The sequence below is a fragment of the Cricetulus griseus genome, chromosome 2, assembly GCF_003668045.3.
Source record: "Cricetulus griseus strain 17A/GY chromosome 2, alternate assembly CriGri-PICRH-1.0, whole genome shotgun sequence".
Classification (NCBI taxonomy): Eukaryota; Metazoa; Chordata; class Mammalia; order Rodentia; family Cricetidae; genus Cricetulus; species Cricetulus griseus.
The window spans coordinates 100,798,051-100,816,895 of NC_048595.1; the positions used below are offsets into that span (position 1 = coordinate 100,798,051).

Here is an 18,845-nt window from a genome sequence, read left to right on the forward strand (position 1 = left end):
TCCACATCGTGTATCTAAATTAAGGCCTATCATCAGGGACATAGAACTCTTAATTATTAGCTGGAAATGTGTGGAGCCTGCAGGGCAGTGAGGAAGGACCAGGAAGAGATGAGGACAGAGGCAGGGACTGACTGACTCGTATGCTAGCGCTCACTAACACCTCCCGACCAGACCCAACTCGCAGGAAAAGGAGGGGGAGAGAGGGAAGCCCAAGTGTCAGAATGCATAAATAGGCAGCAAGCCAGTCACAGCCCACACACAGACCCCAACTTGCAGCTGTCCATCTCACTCACAGCTCTGGTCTCATCCTCAACTCAACCACAACCATGGCTCAGACACTGGCTCTGAGCCTCCTTACCCTGGTCCTGGCTCTCTGCATCCCCTGGACCCAAGGTACCAAGGAGGGAGAGGCTTTGGCTGGGAGAAGGGAGCTAAAGAGGCACTTTCTTCCTAGCTGCCTCTGGTTCTATGTGCCCTATCTTGCAGGCAGTGATGGCGGAGGTCAGGATTGCTGCCTCAAGTACAGCCAGAGGAAGATTCCCTACAGTATTGTCCGAGGCTACAGGAAGCAAGAGCCAAGCTTAGGCTGCACCCTCTCAGCGATCCTGTGAGTGAACCAGAGGGGTGGGTACAGGCTGGGGGTCGAGTAGGGGAGGCAGTGGTGGGCCAGACTAAGAAAGCTTACTACCCTCCAATTCTCAGGTTCTTACCCCGGAAGCGCACTCAGCCTGAGCTGTGTGCAAACCCTGAAGAAGGCTGGGTGCAGAAGCTGATGAAACGCCTTGACCAGCCTGCAGCCTCAGGGAAACAAAGCCCGGGCTGCAGGAAGAACAGAGGAACCTCTAAGTCTGGGAAGAAAGGAAGGGGCTCCAAAGGCTGCAAGAGGTGAGGATGCTGGCGGGATGGGAAGTGGAGTAAAGAGGAACCTCCCCACCTGTCTCTCACACCTCTCTTCTGCTCTCCCAGGACTGAACCAACACAGACCCCAAGAGGGCCCTAGCCCAGTGACCACCCTGGGCCCCAGGAGATTCTCCATGAACTTCATTATGGCTTCATGCCCCAACTCACGGGCAAAGGGGCTCGGAAACAGGAAGGACTCAGGAGCCCCGGAGCAGCCCTCTCATGCTGGCCTTGTCACACCCTTGTCCTGCTTCAAGCATCCCATCTGCATGGTCATTCCTTTCTTGTATGGCTGAGCTGCCTTCCCTGGGCCAGACCTGGAGAATTAGAAGGAGGGAGGAATGAAGACGGAGACAGCAGGACTGTCCCCTCTAGGAGGTCACCAGGTCCCAAGACCTGACCTTGCTCTCCAAGGAGCCCTACCCTTTTCCTTGCAAATATGATTTATACCTGACTGAATAAAAAGCCTCAACCTGAATACCTGTTCCTCGGTGTTTGTGTTCACAGGGAGTCGATGTTATTTCAGAGCAAAGTCATATTTTCTGGGTCCCAGCTGAGAGCTCAGACCATGAACACTACATTCCTATCTACTTGAATAGTTTCTTTGTCCCCAGGGTGCCCGGACCCTTGATAGGTAAAGGGAGGCTAATGGTCAGGTGGGCCAAGGTCTCTGAGGAAACTGCTAATGGAAAGACCCAAGCATGAGTGGGAACACTCACACTCTCACACACACTCACACACTCACACATACACACACACACACTCACACACTCCATGACTCTGCAGGCCTTTGAGGCCTCCCTCTCCCGATTCTGTTCAACACACTTACTCCAGGAGTGAAAAGCCTGTTTCTTGGAACCCCACAACCCTGGTCCCCTTCAAAAACCCAGAGGGCCCCCTCCTGACTACTTAATGCAGCTGTCTTAGCCTCTTCTATTGTTTCATAGAGCTCTAGGGATTTCTTCCCATCAAAGTCTGGGTTCCTTGTATCCTTGGCAGGAAAACCTCTCTTTTTCCCTCTCTCTCTCCTGTGGCCAGGACCTACAGTCCTCAGGCTCTTCTAATCTCTTTTACTGTTGTTAGTACGCATGTGTGCACATGTGTGCCCGTGTTATGTATTTGCATTTTCAGGGAATATGAAGAGGCCACAGGAGAACATTCTGCGTCTTCCTCTATAACGCTCCACCTTGTAATCCCAGGATTTTACATGGGTGATTGGGGATTTGAACCCAGGTCCTATCGATTTCACAGCAAGTGTGTTTACCCACTGAGTCATCTCCTCAACTGTCTCCTCTAGTTTCTTGAAGCCAAGGAACAAGCCTCCCAAGACAGGTGTTGAGAATCCCAGGATTCAAACAGAAATCCATCTGCCCTTCAAGAAGACTACAACCAGGCTTCCCTCTATCTCAGACACAGACCCTCCAATCCCCAGGCAAGGGCAAAGAAAACCACCAATGAGCCATGACGGTGTGAGAAAGCAGGAGACAGATCCTGGAGGAAAGATGAGAAAGGCAGGGACCTAGGCAGGGAGTGAGGGCTGTGGGACCCTTTCCACAGAGCCTGTGTTGGCCACACCACTTACAAAATCGTCCAAGTGTCTGCATCTGCCCCTCGATTTTCCTAGGGCTGGTGGAGACAAGGCAGTCTACCAATCTTTGTGCAATCAGGGGTGATCTTAGCCTGCAAACTCACATGTGCACAGCACGAACACCACATTATAGAATGTCTATCTAATTAATGTCATTCCTACTCCAATCTCCTACACCAGAGTGCTAGCAAGAAACAAACAAACAAACAAAAAAAAACAAAAAACAAAAAACAAAAAAAAAAAAAACTTGACATCAGATTCTCACTCACAGGGAATCCCATCTCTCAAAGGCTGTATAGAGTTTCTAGAACACTAAGCCCCAGTGAGGCCTCTTCCCTGCACCCACCAACCCCCACAACCGTACCATCTTGGGACACTGCCAGGGAAAACTGACTCCTGTAGTCCAAGCAGGTTATACATCTTCAGATCTAAGCCAAATTTGAGACGTGGGATTTCTGACACTTGAGCCTCTGAAATTAGACCTGAATACCTCACCACACCCCTAAAGCCATCTGCCTGTCACTTCCCTAGCTTCCAGGAACTGAAGCCCAGTGTCCACAGCGGCTGGACCTGCAGGACAGTCTCCTCCACGGTCTAAAGAAGTCTGTCCCTCTCCTGAGCCCTCCAGAGTTTAAACTCCTCTCAGGATGAGTCAGACTTTTACAAAGGGCAAAAGGGCCTTTAACATCTAGAAGTTCTATTCTCATATCTGCTCTAAAGTGAGAGGAAAATCATCAGGCAGAAGCAAAACCTAGCCAGGCCTTTTGGTACAGGACTGTAATCCCAGCTACTTGGGCGGCTAAGACAGGAGGATCCTACACTAACAGCCCACCTGGCCATAAAATAAGTTCAAGGTTAGCCTAGGAAACACTGTCTCAACTGTTTTAAAAAATTATTTTAAGTAAGAACTATGGCTGAGGCTATAACTGAGTGGCAGAGTGCTTGTTTAGAATGTGAGGAAACCCTGTGTTCAATATCCAGTACAAAGAAAGAAGGAAAGAGAAGAGAAAAGCAAGAAGAAGATGTCAGTTAGCCACACCTCTGTGACTGGTGTTTGCCTGGAGCCCTGCTCTCAACAAACACGCAATCACTTATCTTTTCGTCAGAGAATGAGAGACCACTTTCCTTCTCCATTTTGTTCTTTAACAGTGTTGTCCTGTTCTTCCTTATTCCCATAAATTATATTTTTTAAACCATGTAAACATACCCATGGCTTAAAAAAAAGCATTTTAATTTTTTTTCTAACAAGAAAGTACCAGAATCTTGTTCTGAACAATACCAGTCCCCACAACTTTTAACTCTTAAGATATTTCTTCTGGGAGTCTGCTCCTCATTTCCAAATCCTTGTAACTGTCCCTGGATTCATGCTGAGCACGTTATCAATAGACTTCTTACTATAAAAAGTGGAGATTTAGCTCTCTTACCAATTCTCCTGCACTACACCTTCTGCACGTAATTGTCATGATCCCTATATTTCATCATGTTATATGTATATTAGTATGATTATGCAAATATTCGTTCATTGAAGAACAAGGAATGAAATGTGCACACTTCTTACTTCTCCTTTGTCATTCAATTTCCCTTTTTATTTCTTTTTAAGCTATATTGGAGGTTGAATCTAGAACCTCATGCATGCTATGTAAGAGCTCTACTACAATACTCTACTAGCCCCAGTCCTAGCCTTTTGTTTTTCTTTTATTTAACATGTATGTGTATAGCCTGGCGTTGGTGGCGCACACCTTTAATCCCAGAACTCAGAAGGCAGAGGCAGACGGATCTCTGTGAGTTCGAGACCAGACTGGTCTACAAGAGCAAGTGCCAGGATAGGCTCCAAAGCCACAGAGAAATCCTGTCTTGAAAAACCAAAAAAAAAAAAAAAAAAAGTATGTGTATGTATTTGTACACATGCATACAATGCCCAAGAAGTCCAAAAGAAGGCATTCATACCCTGAAGTTACAGGCAGTTGTAAGCTTCTTCTAGCCCTCTTGGCTTGTATGGACCACATGCACATGCAGGGCATAACTCTCTCTCTCTCTCTCTCTCTCTCTCTCTCTCTCTCTCTCTCTCTGTCTCTCTCTCTTTCTCTCTCTCTCTCTCTCTCTCTCTCTCTCTCTCTCTCTCTCTCTCACACACACACACACAGAGAGAGACAGAGAGAGAGAGAGAGAGAGAGAAGACACACAGACACAGATGCATACATTAAAAAATAAATCTTCTTTTAAAGGTAACATTTTAAAAAACAACCTGATGGTAGGAAAAGTAAACACTTCAGCAAAGATGAGCACAAACCATGAAAGGAAACTATAAAGCTGAAGGATTTCTCAGGTCTTTGCCCTGCACACACCAGCAGTATTAATTTCACTGAATACTGTGAAAACAGAAAATAATTCATAGATTCTGCTATAAACGTAAGAGGGAAAACAACCATTAAAATTTCTCCAAAATTTACAGAGTTGTTCTCTAGACATGAGAACACTGTAATCTCTGGAATCGTGTGTTTTCTTCTAGTTCTGAAGTACTGAAGTACCTTACTTGTTGGTTGGTGTGTGTGTGTGTGTGTGTGTGTGTGTGTGTGTGTGTGTGTCCCTGCACAGGTGCACGAGCCTCAGCCAGAGACCACATCAAGTGTCCATTTTCTGTCCACCTATTCCTTTGGCATTTTCCCTGAACCTGGGGCTCGTGTTTTGTTGGCCAGGCTGGAAGCAGTCCCAGCAGTTTCCTGAGATTCCCAGCTTGCTACATGGATATGAGGATCTGAACTCCAGTCCACAAGATTGAGTAGCAAGCACTCTTAACTGCTGAGTCATTCCTTTTTAGCTGAATCATCACTACCTTCTAACAATAAGTTATGCTCAGGGCCATTCATTAAGTTACTAATTTACATATATTTAAATTATTTCATCACTCTCTTTTCCATGAAAGGAACACACAGGTGTTCATGCATGCATACACACACACACACACACACACTCCTTTCTTACCAGCCCTTTAACCTCTTTAGAGCCAGTCTCAAGTCCTGAGGCCTTCACAAGGTCAAGCATATACCTGAAAGCAAATTCCAAGGTGAGAATTCAGGTTTCTTGCATGCAAACTAAAACAACCCAGAACAACTCTGTTGATACTGCTAATTTTGCTTTAGATACATTCATTGTGATAGTATCGTTATAACATAATTCAGCCCAGTATTAAGAGACTAAGTGGACCCATCTTTTGTGAACACATCTGTACAGTGGCTTGTTTCTGTTCTGGACATTGTCTGCCGCAGGGGAGGGGAGGAACACATCGCTGTCTCAGTCACCAGGGGGCAACATCATCGCCGCAGTCCTAGGTCGGCTAAAGTCAAACAGCTTGCTCTCTTCACCCTTGCTTCATCCAATTTTAAAACTATTTTTTAAATTTGTCTTTATTATTTGATGTGTATCGTGTTAGAACAGAGGCTTATCATTTATCTGTGTCCATTTAAGAATAGAACAAATTTCTTTCGCATTCGTTAGGTTCAAGCCTCTCATTAGGCACAGAAGCTGCTTTTAGTCTATCAAGAAATCTCTGAGGAATAAAGAAACCTTTTACTTAGAGCAGGCTCTGGTGCTAAGTAATTTAGGAACTTAAGACGAGAAGGAAAGCACTGGAGGCGATGTGAACATCCTTCAGTCTTTAAGTCAAACATCAGTTATTTCGCATCTTCAGCCTTGGGTGCCGCGGATTCGGGCACACTGGGGTGTTTGGGTGGGGACCTTGGAGGTAAACACCTTCTATTCACCGCCACCCTGTCGCCGGGTTGAATGCCTGTGGGCCTCGAGGGCCTGGGTTGGGGATCTGGCGCTAGAACTTGCAGGACGGGACAGCACAGGGCGCCGGATCGCAGGAATGTGGTTCCCATCCCCTGTCCCACCCTCACCGTGTCGCCAGAGTAGCTGGGAGGGAACAAAAGACATTCTGCTAACGCCCGCGCATCCTCAGAACCAAACGTCTGGGCCGAGCCTTGCTTTCCGGGCTCCGGGCGCCCCCTGCAGGCCAGGGAGTAGAGACACAGCACATCGGCCAACACATCACCTGCACCACAGGCGCGCGCTAATTGCACACAGAAGGCGACACATGAGGACACACTCACCCAAACATCCAGCCTGGGTCCTCTCCCATTCACCCCCTTGCATCCCTACTTCCACAACAATCTTGACTGACTTCCCAGGATCAAGGTGGGGGTGGAGAGTCCCTTATTCCAATGGCAAAGGTCCCCTCACCCAATCCTCCCCTCTCTGACGCAAGGATTTAGTCAGACTAGGGCACATACATGAAGACAATGCAGGTTCCTTGGTGGAGTATGAAGCCCAGCTGAGCTGAGCCCACCTGAGGTGTCCTATCTGGGACAGCTTTCCCAGGGCTCACACTGACTGAACTAGGAGCCTCTCAAAGACAACATAGCTTTAGCAGCCGCTGAACTGAGTGAGGCCGCAGCACTGCTCCTGCATGGAGTCAGAAACATTGCACACCTTCCTCCATGATCTACAGGCCTCTGTCCGCCATCCTCACCGCTACTCCCAACGAAATCTAAACCAATGGCTGGATGTGGATGACCAAAAGCCGCTAATATTTATTAGAAGAGGATCGCTAGACCAGCTGGCATGCAATCGTCTGGGTGGTTCAACAATGCTATCTTTACACTGGAAAGACTGAGAACCAGGTAACTGCTCAGTCCACGATGTTGGATGCCTCTCAGTCCGGGTCTGGCAATGGAGGCCTGGTGGGTTCCTAGAAAGCTGCTAGTCTTCGGCCTTATCGGAAGACTGGAGAGGCTGAGTTCTCCGGCAGCAGCTAAATATGGCATGAGCAGCAACGAGATAGATGAACACAGCAACAAAACACTTGCTTAGGCAAGCCGGAAAACAGCAAAGCTTTCCCAGGGATCTCCTGGGATCTGGCCCACCAACAGAAGAAGCTGTCCTGCCCACATTTCGAGTGGGTCTTCTTAGTTCAAGAAAATCCCTCACGGGTACTTACAGAGGCTTGTCTGGACATTGATTCAACATCCAGTCAAGATTAGCCACCACAATGTCTATGTCCTTCCCCTTTGCTGTGATAGTAGACACCTTCCTAACACCCCCATCTGACCCCTCCTTCCCTGATTTCTCTTCACTCATCCAATTGCATGCGTGCACCTGTACATCTGTGCATCTGTGCATGTCATTCGGGTGTATGTGCACTTGTACATGTGTGTGTGGAAGCCAGAACCCAATATTGGCTATCTTCTTCAGTCACTCTCTACCATATAGTATTGTGTCTGTGCGCATGCGCAAGTGCCAGGCATGCAGCCACCGGAGGAAGCTAGAAGATGTCAGACACCCTAGATCTGGAGCTACCGGCTGTTGTGAGCCACCCAATAAAAGTGCAAGAAACCGAATTCCAGTTCTCTATAACAGCAGCCAACATTCATAGCCACTAAACCACCTTTCCAGCCCTCCTCCTCAGTTTTTGAAACACGGTCTCCCACTAACCCTGAAATTCACTGCCTGGGCTAGACTGGCTAGCCGGTAAACTCAAGGGGTTCTTCCGTGTCTGCCTTCCCGATGCTGGGACTACAGATCTGCACCACCGTACCTGGCTTTCCTGTCGGCGCTGGGGTCCAAACAGGTCTTCATGCTCGCACAGCAAGCACTTGAACAATTGAACCATCTCTCCACTTTTTCCCCCTCCCCTGTTTTTGGTTTTTTTTTTTTTTTTTAATGTTGGCAAGCCTCGAGACTTGGAACTTGGGACCTCTTCTACCTACACTCCCTCTCTTGGAGATCATATGGTCTTAAGGCCTTAAATACCACCCATATGCTTCCAAATGTGTGTCTTCAGCTAGTGTCTTCCCCCTGAACTCCAGGCTCACGCCAACTACCTACATAACACTTCCATTTATGTATCCAATGTTCAGCTTCAACCTAACAAGTCAAAACCAAGCTCCTGGTCTTCCCACAAGCCCACTGCCCTGCAGTCAACCACAGCATGATAACTATCCTATTCATTTTCTTCAAGCCTATGTTATCCTTGCCTCTGCTTTCTCTCAGATCCTCTGCTGAGCACCAGCCCACTGGTTCTTTCCAGACTCTGAGCACTTCTCACCAACTCCAAACACCATCTTCTGTCCCCTGGATTATTGCAATAGCCTCCAGCCCCAACTCCCAGCTTCCATGCTCACTACTTTGGTCTAGTCTGCTGTGTTTAACAACTATAGGGAAGATTTGAAACATTAATTCAGGTCATGTCAGGGCTCTACTCATCCCTCTAATGTCCTCTTGAATCACCCAGTAAAGTGGAAACCTACCATGCTGATAGCCGTGCACTCTCATCCCTTATTGCCTGCTTCCTACTGATTTGCACTTGGGGCCTCTAGGCTATTCCTCACACTCTGGTTTCATGGCTGTTGAATCTGTTGTTTTCTCAACCAAGAATATTTCCCTAGGATCTCTGTGTGGTTCTTTCTTTCTCTCTTCCTGTCAACTCTCTGCTTTATGTCATTAAAGGCTCCTCTGACTGTCTGATTTAAAATAGCACGCACCTGTGTACTCCCTACCATTTTTGCCTTTCTTCCTTCCTTTCTTCCCTTTCTTTCTTTCTTAAACAGGATATCATCGATTATCCTTGGCTGCCCTGAACCTAGATCCACCTGCCTTTTACTGGGATTAAAATACTAGGATTAAAGGCATTTGCCACCATGCCTCGCCTCTTGCCTTCTTCTTATATAATTTTTATTTTTATTTGTGTGTCTGCATATGTGTTTGCCACACATGTGAAGCTGAGTGGAGAAGCCAGAAGAGGGTGTCAGGTCCCCTGGAGCTGGAGTTATGGGCAGTTGCTGATGGGGGATGTCCTTCTGTATATGTGTTTCTCTTATTGGTTGATGAATAAAACTCCTGTTTGGCCAATAGAGGCAGAAAGATAGGTGGGACTAGGAGATGAGAAGAATTCTGGGAAAGATAGGCAGAGAGAGCCGGCTAGAGAGACACCATGGAGGGCCTGGGAGGATAGGATGTGCCAGGTGTTCTCTGGTAAGATAAAGCCATGTAGAAATATGCAGATTAGTAGTGATGGGTTAGTAATTAAGACAGAGCTAGCCAGTAAGAAGCACTAGCCATTGGCCAACAGATTTATAATCAATATAGTATCCATGTGCTTATTTGAGACTGAAGGGGCTGCAGGACCTGGTGGGACAAGAAAAACTGCCAGCAGCAAGTTGTGAGCCACCTTATGTGGGTGCTGGGACCTGAAATCTGGTCCTCTGGAAGAGCAGCAAGTGCTCTTAACACTGAGCCATCTCTCCAGCCACCCCCCCCCACTCTTGCCTTCTCCACTTTTCTTCTTGGCAGTTTTTTTGTTTGCTTGCTGTCTATCTCCTTCATTGGAATAAAATCTCTGCAACAGCAGGAATGTTTCTGCTTTGTTTGCTGCTGTTTCCCAATGCCGGAGACAGCCTGGCACAAAGGAGGACTCAATATAAACTCACTGAGTGAATGTGGTACCAATGCTCTGTATACTGTTATTCCACTATTGCACTCTTTCCTGCCGATTCTTGTGAGCACTCCCAATCTCCCAATAGGTACTCACGACAAATGGTAATGAAACAATTGAAACTCCACACCAGCTTAGTGCTATACTATTGTTCGGCTTAGGACCTTGGCAGGAGGCAAATGCATACTCCACAAGGCTTAGTAAGAAGAGATTCATGACTGAACCATTTACAGAGGTGAGGGCAGGCAGCCACTGCATATAAATTATTGTAGTTTTAAACTTTGGGCCTTCTCTGGTAGACAAAGTAGACACTAGATGTACTGCCTGAAATTCTGCCCATTGAAATGATTTAGTTTCTTCATCATCTTGCAGACCACCCCTAGAGCTGTAAGCAACTATTTTCCTCATGCCAGTAAGTCTTAAAGACCCATCTAAAAATCAAGACCATTCCTTTTTCTCCATTCGCCAACCCTAGAGAATGTCTCCATGAAGCTCTGTGGTCAGAAGAAGAAGCAAAAAAATGAACAAGCTAACAAGCTAAGCCACCTTCCCATGCTTTCCCCTCGACTTCTGAAACATCTAAAGTCTGTTGTCTTACATGCAGTACCCATTCAATAGTGCATATGGTGTGCACAGCTAGGTGCTATAGTAAAGACAACACCCTTAGGTCACATTGTCAATGGGGAACTACAGTTTGAGTTTCATGTCAGGTCCCTGGGGCAAAGAACTGTTCTGTTTGACTTGACTTGATTTGTTTGATTGGTTTTTGGTTTTTGTTGGGTATGTGTTGTGTGTGTGTGTGTGTGTGTGTGTGTGTGTGTGTGTGTGTATGTGCCTTCAATTGGGCATCAGCTTCCCTGGAGCTTGGTTACAGGTGGTTGTGAGCTTCCCATTGTAGGTACAGGGAACCAAATGCAGGGCTGCTGCGACAGCAAACACTCTTAACCAATGAGCCATCTCTCCAGCCCCAGTTTCTGCAGCCTGGCTGTCCTGGAATTCACTATGTAGTCCATGCTAGCCTCATATTCATGAGTGATCCTTGTGGTGGTTAACCTTCTTGTTGACTTAACTACATCTACAGTCAACAAAAACCCAAGCTTCTGGGCAAGGACTTCCTTCTCATGTGAAGGACTTTCTTGATCAGATTATTTGAAGCAGGAAGACCCACCCTAGGTCTGGGCAGCACCTTCTGCTGGCAGCCCAGATAGAAGAACATAGAAGAGTAATGAAGATAACTTTGATCAAAAAACCATAGGCAATAGATAATCCCACTTTACCAAACACCCAAAAAAGTGGGGAAATCCACACACAATAACACCACCAATAATAAATTCAAGACAAACAAGAATCAACCATCAATGGTCATTAATATCCCTCAATGTCAATGGTCTTAACTTGCCTATAAAAAGATACAGGCTAACAGAATGGATACGAAGACAGAATCCATCCTTCTGCTGCATACAAGAAACACATCTCAACTTCAAAGACAGATGGTACCTCAGAATAAAGGGTTGGGAAAAGATTTTCCAATCAAATGGACCCAAGAAACAAGCTGGTGTAGCAATCCTAATATCTAACAAATTAGACTTCTAACTAAAATCAATCAAAAGAGATGAAGAAGGGCATTTCAAACTTAGTACAGGAAAAGTCCATCAAGATGAAATCTTGATCTATGCCCCAAATACAAAGGCACCCACATTTGTAAAAGAAACATTACTAAAGCTCAAATCACACATAAAACCTCAAACACTTATCGTAGGAGATTTCGACACCCCGCTCTCACCACTAGATAGGACCACCAGACAGAAACTTAACAAAGAAACAAAAGAACTAACAGATGTTATGACCCAATTGGGTTTAAGAGATATCTATAGAACATTCCACCTGAACACAAAAGAATATACCTTCTTTTCAGCACCACATGGAACCTTCTCTAAAACTGACCACATACTCGGCAACGTAGCAAACCTACACAGATACAAAAAAATTGGAATAACCCCCTGTATCTAATCAGACCACCATGCTTTAAAGTTAGAATTCAACAACAACACAAATTGCAGAAACCCTACAAACTCATGGAAATTAAATAATTTGAAATTGAACCATTCCTGGGTCAAGGAAGAAATAAAAAAAGAAATTAAAGACTTCCTAGAATTTAATGAGAATGAAGACACAACATACCCAAACCTATGGGACACTTTGAAAGCAGTGCTAAGAGGAAAGTTCACAGCACTAAATGCCCACATGAAGAAACTGGAGAATAGTCACACTAGAGAATTAACAGCGCAACTGGAAGTTCTAGAACAAAAGGAAGCAAACTCTCCCAGGAGGAGTAGACGCCAGGAAATAATCAAACTAAGGGCTGAAATCAATAAAGTAGAAACTAGGAAAACACTACAAAAACTCAATGAAACAAAGAGTTGGTTCTTCGAGAAAGTCAACAAGATAGACAAATCTTTATCCAAACTAACCAAAAGGCAGAGAGAGAGCATGCTAATTAGGAAAATCAGAAATGAAAAGGGGACATAATAACAGACACTGAAGAAATCCAGAGGATCATCAGGTCATACTTTGAAAACCTGTACTCCACAAAATTCAAAACTCTAAAGGAAATGGACAATTTTCTGGATAGATATCACTTGCCAAAATTAAATCAAGAACAGATAAGCAAGTTAAATAGAACTATAACCCCTAATGAAATAGAAGTAGTCATCAAAAATCTACCAACCAAAAAAAAGCCCAGGGCCAGATGGTTTCAGGGCAGAATTCTACCAGAAATTCAAAGGAGAACTAATACCAGTACTCCTCAAATTGTTCCATACAATAGCAGCAGAAGGGACATTGCCAAGCTCTTTTTATGAGGCTACAATTACCTTGGTACCCAAGCCACACAAAGACACAGCGAAAAAAGAGAATTACAGACCAATATCCCTCATGAACATAAATGCAAAAATATTCAACAAAGTACTGGCAAATCGAATTCAAAAACACATCAGAGAAATCATCCACCGTGATCAAGTTGGCTTTATCCCGGGAATGCAGGGATGGCTCAACACAGAAAATCTATCAATGTAATCCATCATATAAAGGAACTGAAAAAGAAAAACCACATGATCATCTCACTGGATGCTGAAAAAGCCTTTGACAAAATCCAACATCCCTTCATGATAAAGGTCTTGGAGAGATCAGGAATAACAGGAACATACCTAAACACAATAAAAGCAATACACAGTAAACTAACAGCCAACATCAAACTAAATGGAGAGAAACTCAGGGCAATTCCTCTAAAATCAGGAACAAGACAAGGCTGTCCACTCTCTCCATATCTCTTCAATATTGTACTTGAAGTTCTAGCTAGAGCAATAAGACAACAAAAGGAGATCAAGGGGATACAAATTGGAAAGGAAGAAGTCAAACTTTCACTATTTGCAAATGATATGATAGTTTACATAAATGACCAAAAAAACTCTACCAGGGAACTCCTACAGCTCATAAACACCTTCAGCAAAGTGGCAGGATACAAGATTAACTCGAAAAAATCAGTAGCCCTACTATATACAGAAGATAAATGCGCTGAAAAAGAAATCAGAGAAACATCACCCTTCACAATAGCAACTAACAACATAAAATATCTTAGGGTAACACTAACCAAAAAAAAAAAAAAGAGAGAGAGAAAGACCTGTATAGTAAGAACATTGAGTCTTTAAAGAAAGAAATTAAAGAATATACCAGAAAATGGAAAGATCTCCCATGCTCTTGAATAGGTAGAATCAACATAGTAAAAATGACAATCTTGCCAAAAGCAATCTACAGATTCAATGCAATTCCCATCAAAATCCCAACACAATTCTTCACAGACCTTAAAAGAACAGTACTCAACTTCATATGGAAAAACAAAAAACCCAGGATAGCCAAAACAACCTTGTACAATAAAGACACTTCTGGAGGCATCACCATCCCTGACTTCAAGCCATAGTCCTGAAAACAGCTTGGTATTGGCACAAAAATAGACAGGTTGACCAATGGAATCGAATTGAAAACCCTGATATTAACCCACGCACCTATAACCCCTGATTTTTGACAAAGAAGCTAAATTTATACAATGGAAAAAAGAAAGCATCTTCAACAAATAATGCTGGCATAACTGGATTTGTACATGTAGAAGATTGCAGATTGATCCATATCTACCACCATGCATTAAACTTAAGTCCAAATGGATCAAAGACCCCAACATAAATTCAGCCACACTGAAACTCCTAGAAGAGAAGGTAGATGGCACCCTTGAACAAATTGGTACAGGAGACCACTTTCTGAACATAACTCCAGTAGTTCAAACATTGAGATCGACAATTAATAAATGGGACCTCCTGAAACTGAGAAGCTTCTGTAAAGCAAATGACACAGTCAGCAAGACAAAACACCAGCCCACAGAATGGGAAAAGATCTTCACCAACCCCACATCTGACAGAGGGCTGATCACCAAAATATACAATGAACTCAAAAAGCTAGCCACCAAAACACCAAACAATGCCGTTAAAAGATGGAGTGCAGAACTAAATAGAGAATTCTCAACAGAGGAATCCAAAATGGCTGAAAAACACTTGAGAAAGTGCCCAACATCCTTAGCCATCAGGGAAATGCAACTCTGAGATACCATCTTACTCCTGTCAGAATGGCTAAAATCAGTAACACCAATGACAATCTATGCTGGAGAGGATGTGGAAAAAGAGGAACTCTCCTCCATTGCTGGTGGGAGTGCAAACTTGTACAACCACTTTGGAAAGCAATATGGCGGTTTCTCAGGAAAATGGGAATCAGTCTACCTCAAGATCCAGCAATCCCTCTCTTGGGCATATACCCAAAGAATGCACACTCATACAATAAGGACATATGTTCAACTATGTTCATAGCAGCATTATTTGTAATAGCCAGAACCTAGAAACAACCCAGATGCCCGTCAACTGAAGAATGGATAGAGAAAATGTGGTATATTTACACAATGGAGTACTACTCAGCAGAAAAAAAAAAAAAAAAACAATGGAATCTTGAAATTCACAGGCAAATGGATGGAACTAGAAGAAACCATCCTCAGTGAGGTAACCCAATCCCAAAAAGATAAACATGGTATGTACTCACTCATTTTTGATTTTTAAACATAGAGCAAAGGATCACTAGCCTACAATTCACACTGCCAGAGGAGCTACGAAACAAGAAGGACCCCAAGAGAAGATTGCATAGTCCCTCGAGGAAGGGGATGGGGACAAGAACCCCTTACCAAATTGGAGCCCTGGAGCAGAGAGAGGAAGGAGAGTCTTTATCCAGTTGCTCTTCGAAGCAGAAACAGACACCCACAGCTAAGCACTGAACCATACTACTGGAATTCAGTTGTGGAGAGGGAGGAGGGTTGAGCAAAGGAGCCAAGACAGGGCTGGAGAAACCTGCAGAAACAGTGGACCTGGCCTACTGATAGAATAGAGATTCTAGTCATAAAGCTGGGGAAACAGCATTGGACCAAACCAAGCCTTCTGAATGTGGCTACCAGCTAGGAGTCCAAGACAGTCTACAGGTACTCTAACAGCAGAGTCTTTATCCCTAGAGCACAAATGGACTCTGGGAGCCCACTCCCTATGGAGGGATACTATTGCAGCCCAGATACAGCAAGGAGGGTCTAGGCCCTCCCCCAAACAATATGACAAACTTTGAAAGTCCTTGGTGGAGGGCCTCACTAACCCTGGGGAGCAGTTGGGGGGTGGGTTGGGGTGGGTTGGGTGGGGAACATGGGAGGAGGGGAGGGTGAGGGAATGGGGGGTGGATATGTAACTATGATATGTAATAAAATAGAACAAGAAGAACAGGGAAGAAGAAACTTTGCTCTTTTGCCTGCTTGCCTTCACTCTTGATGGCAAGTCCATCCCCAGTATCAGAACCTACTTCTTCAGGATTTCAATATAAATTGAAGATCAGCAGCTCTCCAGGAAGTGGGGAGCAGAGCAAAGAGGAGGAGGAGGGGAGAAGGAAGGGAGCATGAAGGGAGCGTAAGGGCCACATAAAGATTCCTGCTGGGCTTGGTGATTTGATGTCATGCCTGTAATTCCAGCACTAGGTGTAGTTGGGGTTTTTGTTTGTTTCTTTGTTTTGTTTTGTTTTACTCTTTTCTCTTATGTTTTTCAGGGGCCCCACCACCCAGCTCCCAAATAAATCACACATGGAGGCTTATTCTTAACTATAAGCATCCGGCCTTAGCAGGGCTTGCTTCTTGCCAGCTTTTCTTATCTTAAATTATCCCATCTACCTTTTGCCTCTGGGCTTTTTCCTTTTCTTAGTTCCTTATATGTTACTTTCACTCTTACTCCATGCCTGGATGGTTGCCTGGGTGGCTGGCCCCTGACATCCTTCTCTCCTTCTTCTATCTTGCTCCTTCTTATCTTCCAGATTTCTCCTATTTACACTCTCTGCCTGCCAGCCCCACCTATCCTTTCTCCTGCCTTGATATTGGCCATTCAGCTCTTTATTAGGCCATCAGGTGTTTTAGACAGGCAAAGAATCACAGCTTCACCTAGTTAAACAAATACAGCATAAATAAAAACAACACACCTTAAAATAATATTCTACAACATTGGGAGACTGAGATAAGAGCATTGTCATGAGTTCAAGGCCAGCCTGAGCTACAGAGTGAGACTCTGCATCGAAGAAAGAAATGGGGAAGGAAAGAATGAAGCAAGGAAGGAAGGAGGGGAGAAAAGGAAAAACCCTCTTTATGGTCTTAATCTGGTCTTTTTTTTTAAATCATAATTTTGCCAGCACAATCAGAAACAAGCCATACATCTAATTACATATACAACCACAACTTGCAATCATCATTTGTAGGCACAGCAATTAAGTACCTCAGGGATTCTATCTCCTAATGTCTTAACTTCTAACATTGTGTTAGGTTCCTAGTTAGACACTAGCAGGCTTGGAGGACACCGGGGATGGATCCTTCCTTCATAGAAACAGTCAATGAAACCAAGGAGGACTTTAAGTATCAGTCAGAAGAATTAGACCTAATTCATATTTCTGGCCCTGGGAGGAGATGTGACACCCTGAACTGATTAAAAGATCATCAATGGAAAACTATCTAAACCAGACTCCAGAAATCCTAAATCTTATAATGGCAAGCATGTCTTTCAGTCACATAGACAAGACAAAGTCGTTAGGAAATCTAGCTTGTTAGAGGCTTTAGAAAACAAGGACCTGCCTAGAATGGAGATTGGAGCAATGGTTACCTTGGCCACTGTCAGCTCTCCCCATTGAGTGCAAACTCTACCTAGAAATAACCTCTGCCTATCCATCATACTCTGTGTCTTCTGGGACTTCCTTCAAAAGGCAGTGCAATGACTGGGGAGAGAGGAGGGTCAAACTGAAATCCTGACAAGTCCCATCCTGTGCCTCCTTCTCACTGGTGATAGTCTAAGTGATTGTGACACTCGCATCTTTCCGATTCCCTTGGCCCTCTTTCTCCATGTAAAGAGATTATGTATGTACTCATATAGTACAAGCCACCCAATCCCAGGATTCCATTTTGGGGATCTTCTTCCTGGGGTCTCTTTTGATAAAGTTTACAGTGTCCCTGGAGATTCTGAGAGAAAATAGGTGGCTCACTGTAAGGACATAGGAAGATCAAATGCTTCCCACTCTCTACTACCTGAGTGACCTCTGATAACCACATATGGAGACTCTTCCTACCCCAGGCAGTTGGTGGCAGTGTTGAGTCAGTCTTGCAGCTGGGAATTGATGAATAGATCATGGGAACCTCTGCATATGTAGACAGTTGGTCAGAAGCACAAGCCACAGTCCTTGCCTGTCACCAGCATCTGAATCTAGAAGTCATCTTCTGGGACGGAGCCCTCCACATGTCAGAAAGATGCTGTCTTCAGTTCAGCGGTGTCAGAACTGAAGTGAATTAGAGGGCACAGATACCATTATGGGTGGCAGCAGGAGAGAGGCTATAGCGCAACATAGCAACCTATGACCTGAAGAGTTCCCTTCCCCACAGGATCCTCCACTCAGGCAAAGCTGATGTTTGAATGTACTTCAAGGAATTTCAGGATGGTTGAGGGATGCAAAAATGAGAGCTTTGGTATTTAGATGAAGGACTGAAATGGGAAAAGCAGGGATTCTTTGCATGTGGTGAAGGCTTTCTCACCTAGGGTGAACATGATTCGGAGACTAGAGTCCCTGTCCATCAATAGCCACCAGTTTCTGGATCCTTTGTCTCGAGAACTAGAAGAATGGGTTGCACAGAAAACAAATGGTGAGTTTTTTAGAAAGGAGTGTTATTATAGAACAAAGCCTAAAGGGGAAGGAAACATGCAGGGCTCCCATACAGCAGGAGGGTCTTGAGGAAGGCTAACCACTGAGGGTCTTTGTCTAAGGGTTAATAAGATTTTACTGACTAGAGGCATAGGGAGGTGAGTTGGTTGGTCCATCTGGTCAACCTGGACTGGTGGTTGATGACCCTCTGCCTCTGCATCCTCGTGGCTGGACTGGAGTTTTGGAGACAGCTTCAAAGTCATTGAAGTCTCTGGTTACAAATAGAATCCAGAGCCGGGCGTTGGTGATGCACGCCTTTAATCCCAGCACTCGGGACGCAGAGGCAGGCAGATCTCTGTGAGTTCGAGACCAGCCTGATCTACAAGAGCTAGTTCCAGGGCAGCCTCCAACGCCACAGAGAAACTCTGTCTGGAAAAAAAACAAAAAAACAAAACAAAACAAAACAAAAAACGGAACACATCCAAATGGATGTTGGCTTTTGAAAGTCGTTCTTAGGTGTCTCTCCAGTGTGTACCTGCCTCTGCCTCCCTCCCAAGTGCTAGGATTAAAGGT

At 44.7% G+C, this 18,845-nt stretch overlaps 1 protein-coding gene across 1 annotated transcript; it reads left to right on the top strand.

Moving 5' to 3' along the window:
* Nucleotides 1–326: 326 nt before the first annotated feature.
* Nucleotides 327–1,000, top strand: Ccl21 (C-C motif chemokine ligand 21). The gene is made up of 4 exons (XM_027403305.2): nt 327–393; nt 487–607; nt 703–885; nt 967–1,000. The coding sequence occupies exons 1-4, from the start codon at nt 327–329 to the stop codon at nt 998–1,000; spliced, it is 405 nt and encodes a 134-aa protein (XP_027259106.1).
* The last annotated feature ends 17,845 nt before the right edge of the window (nt 1,001–18,845 follow it).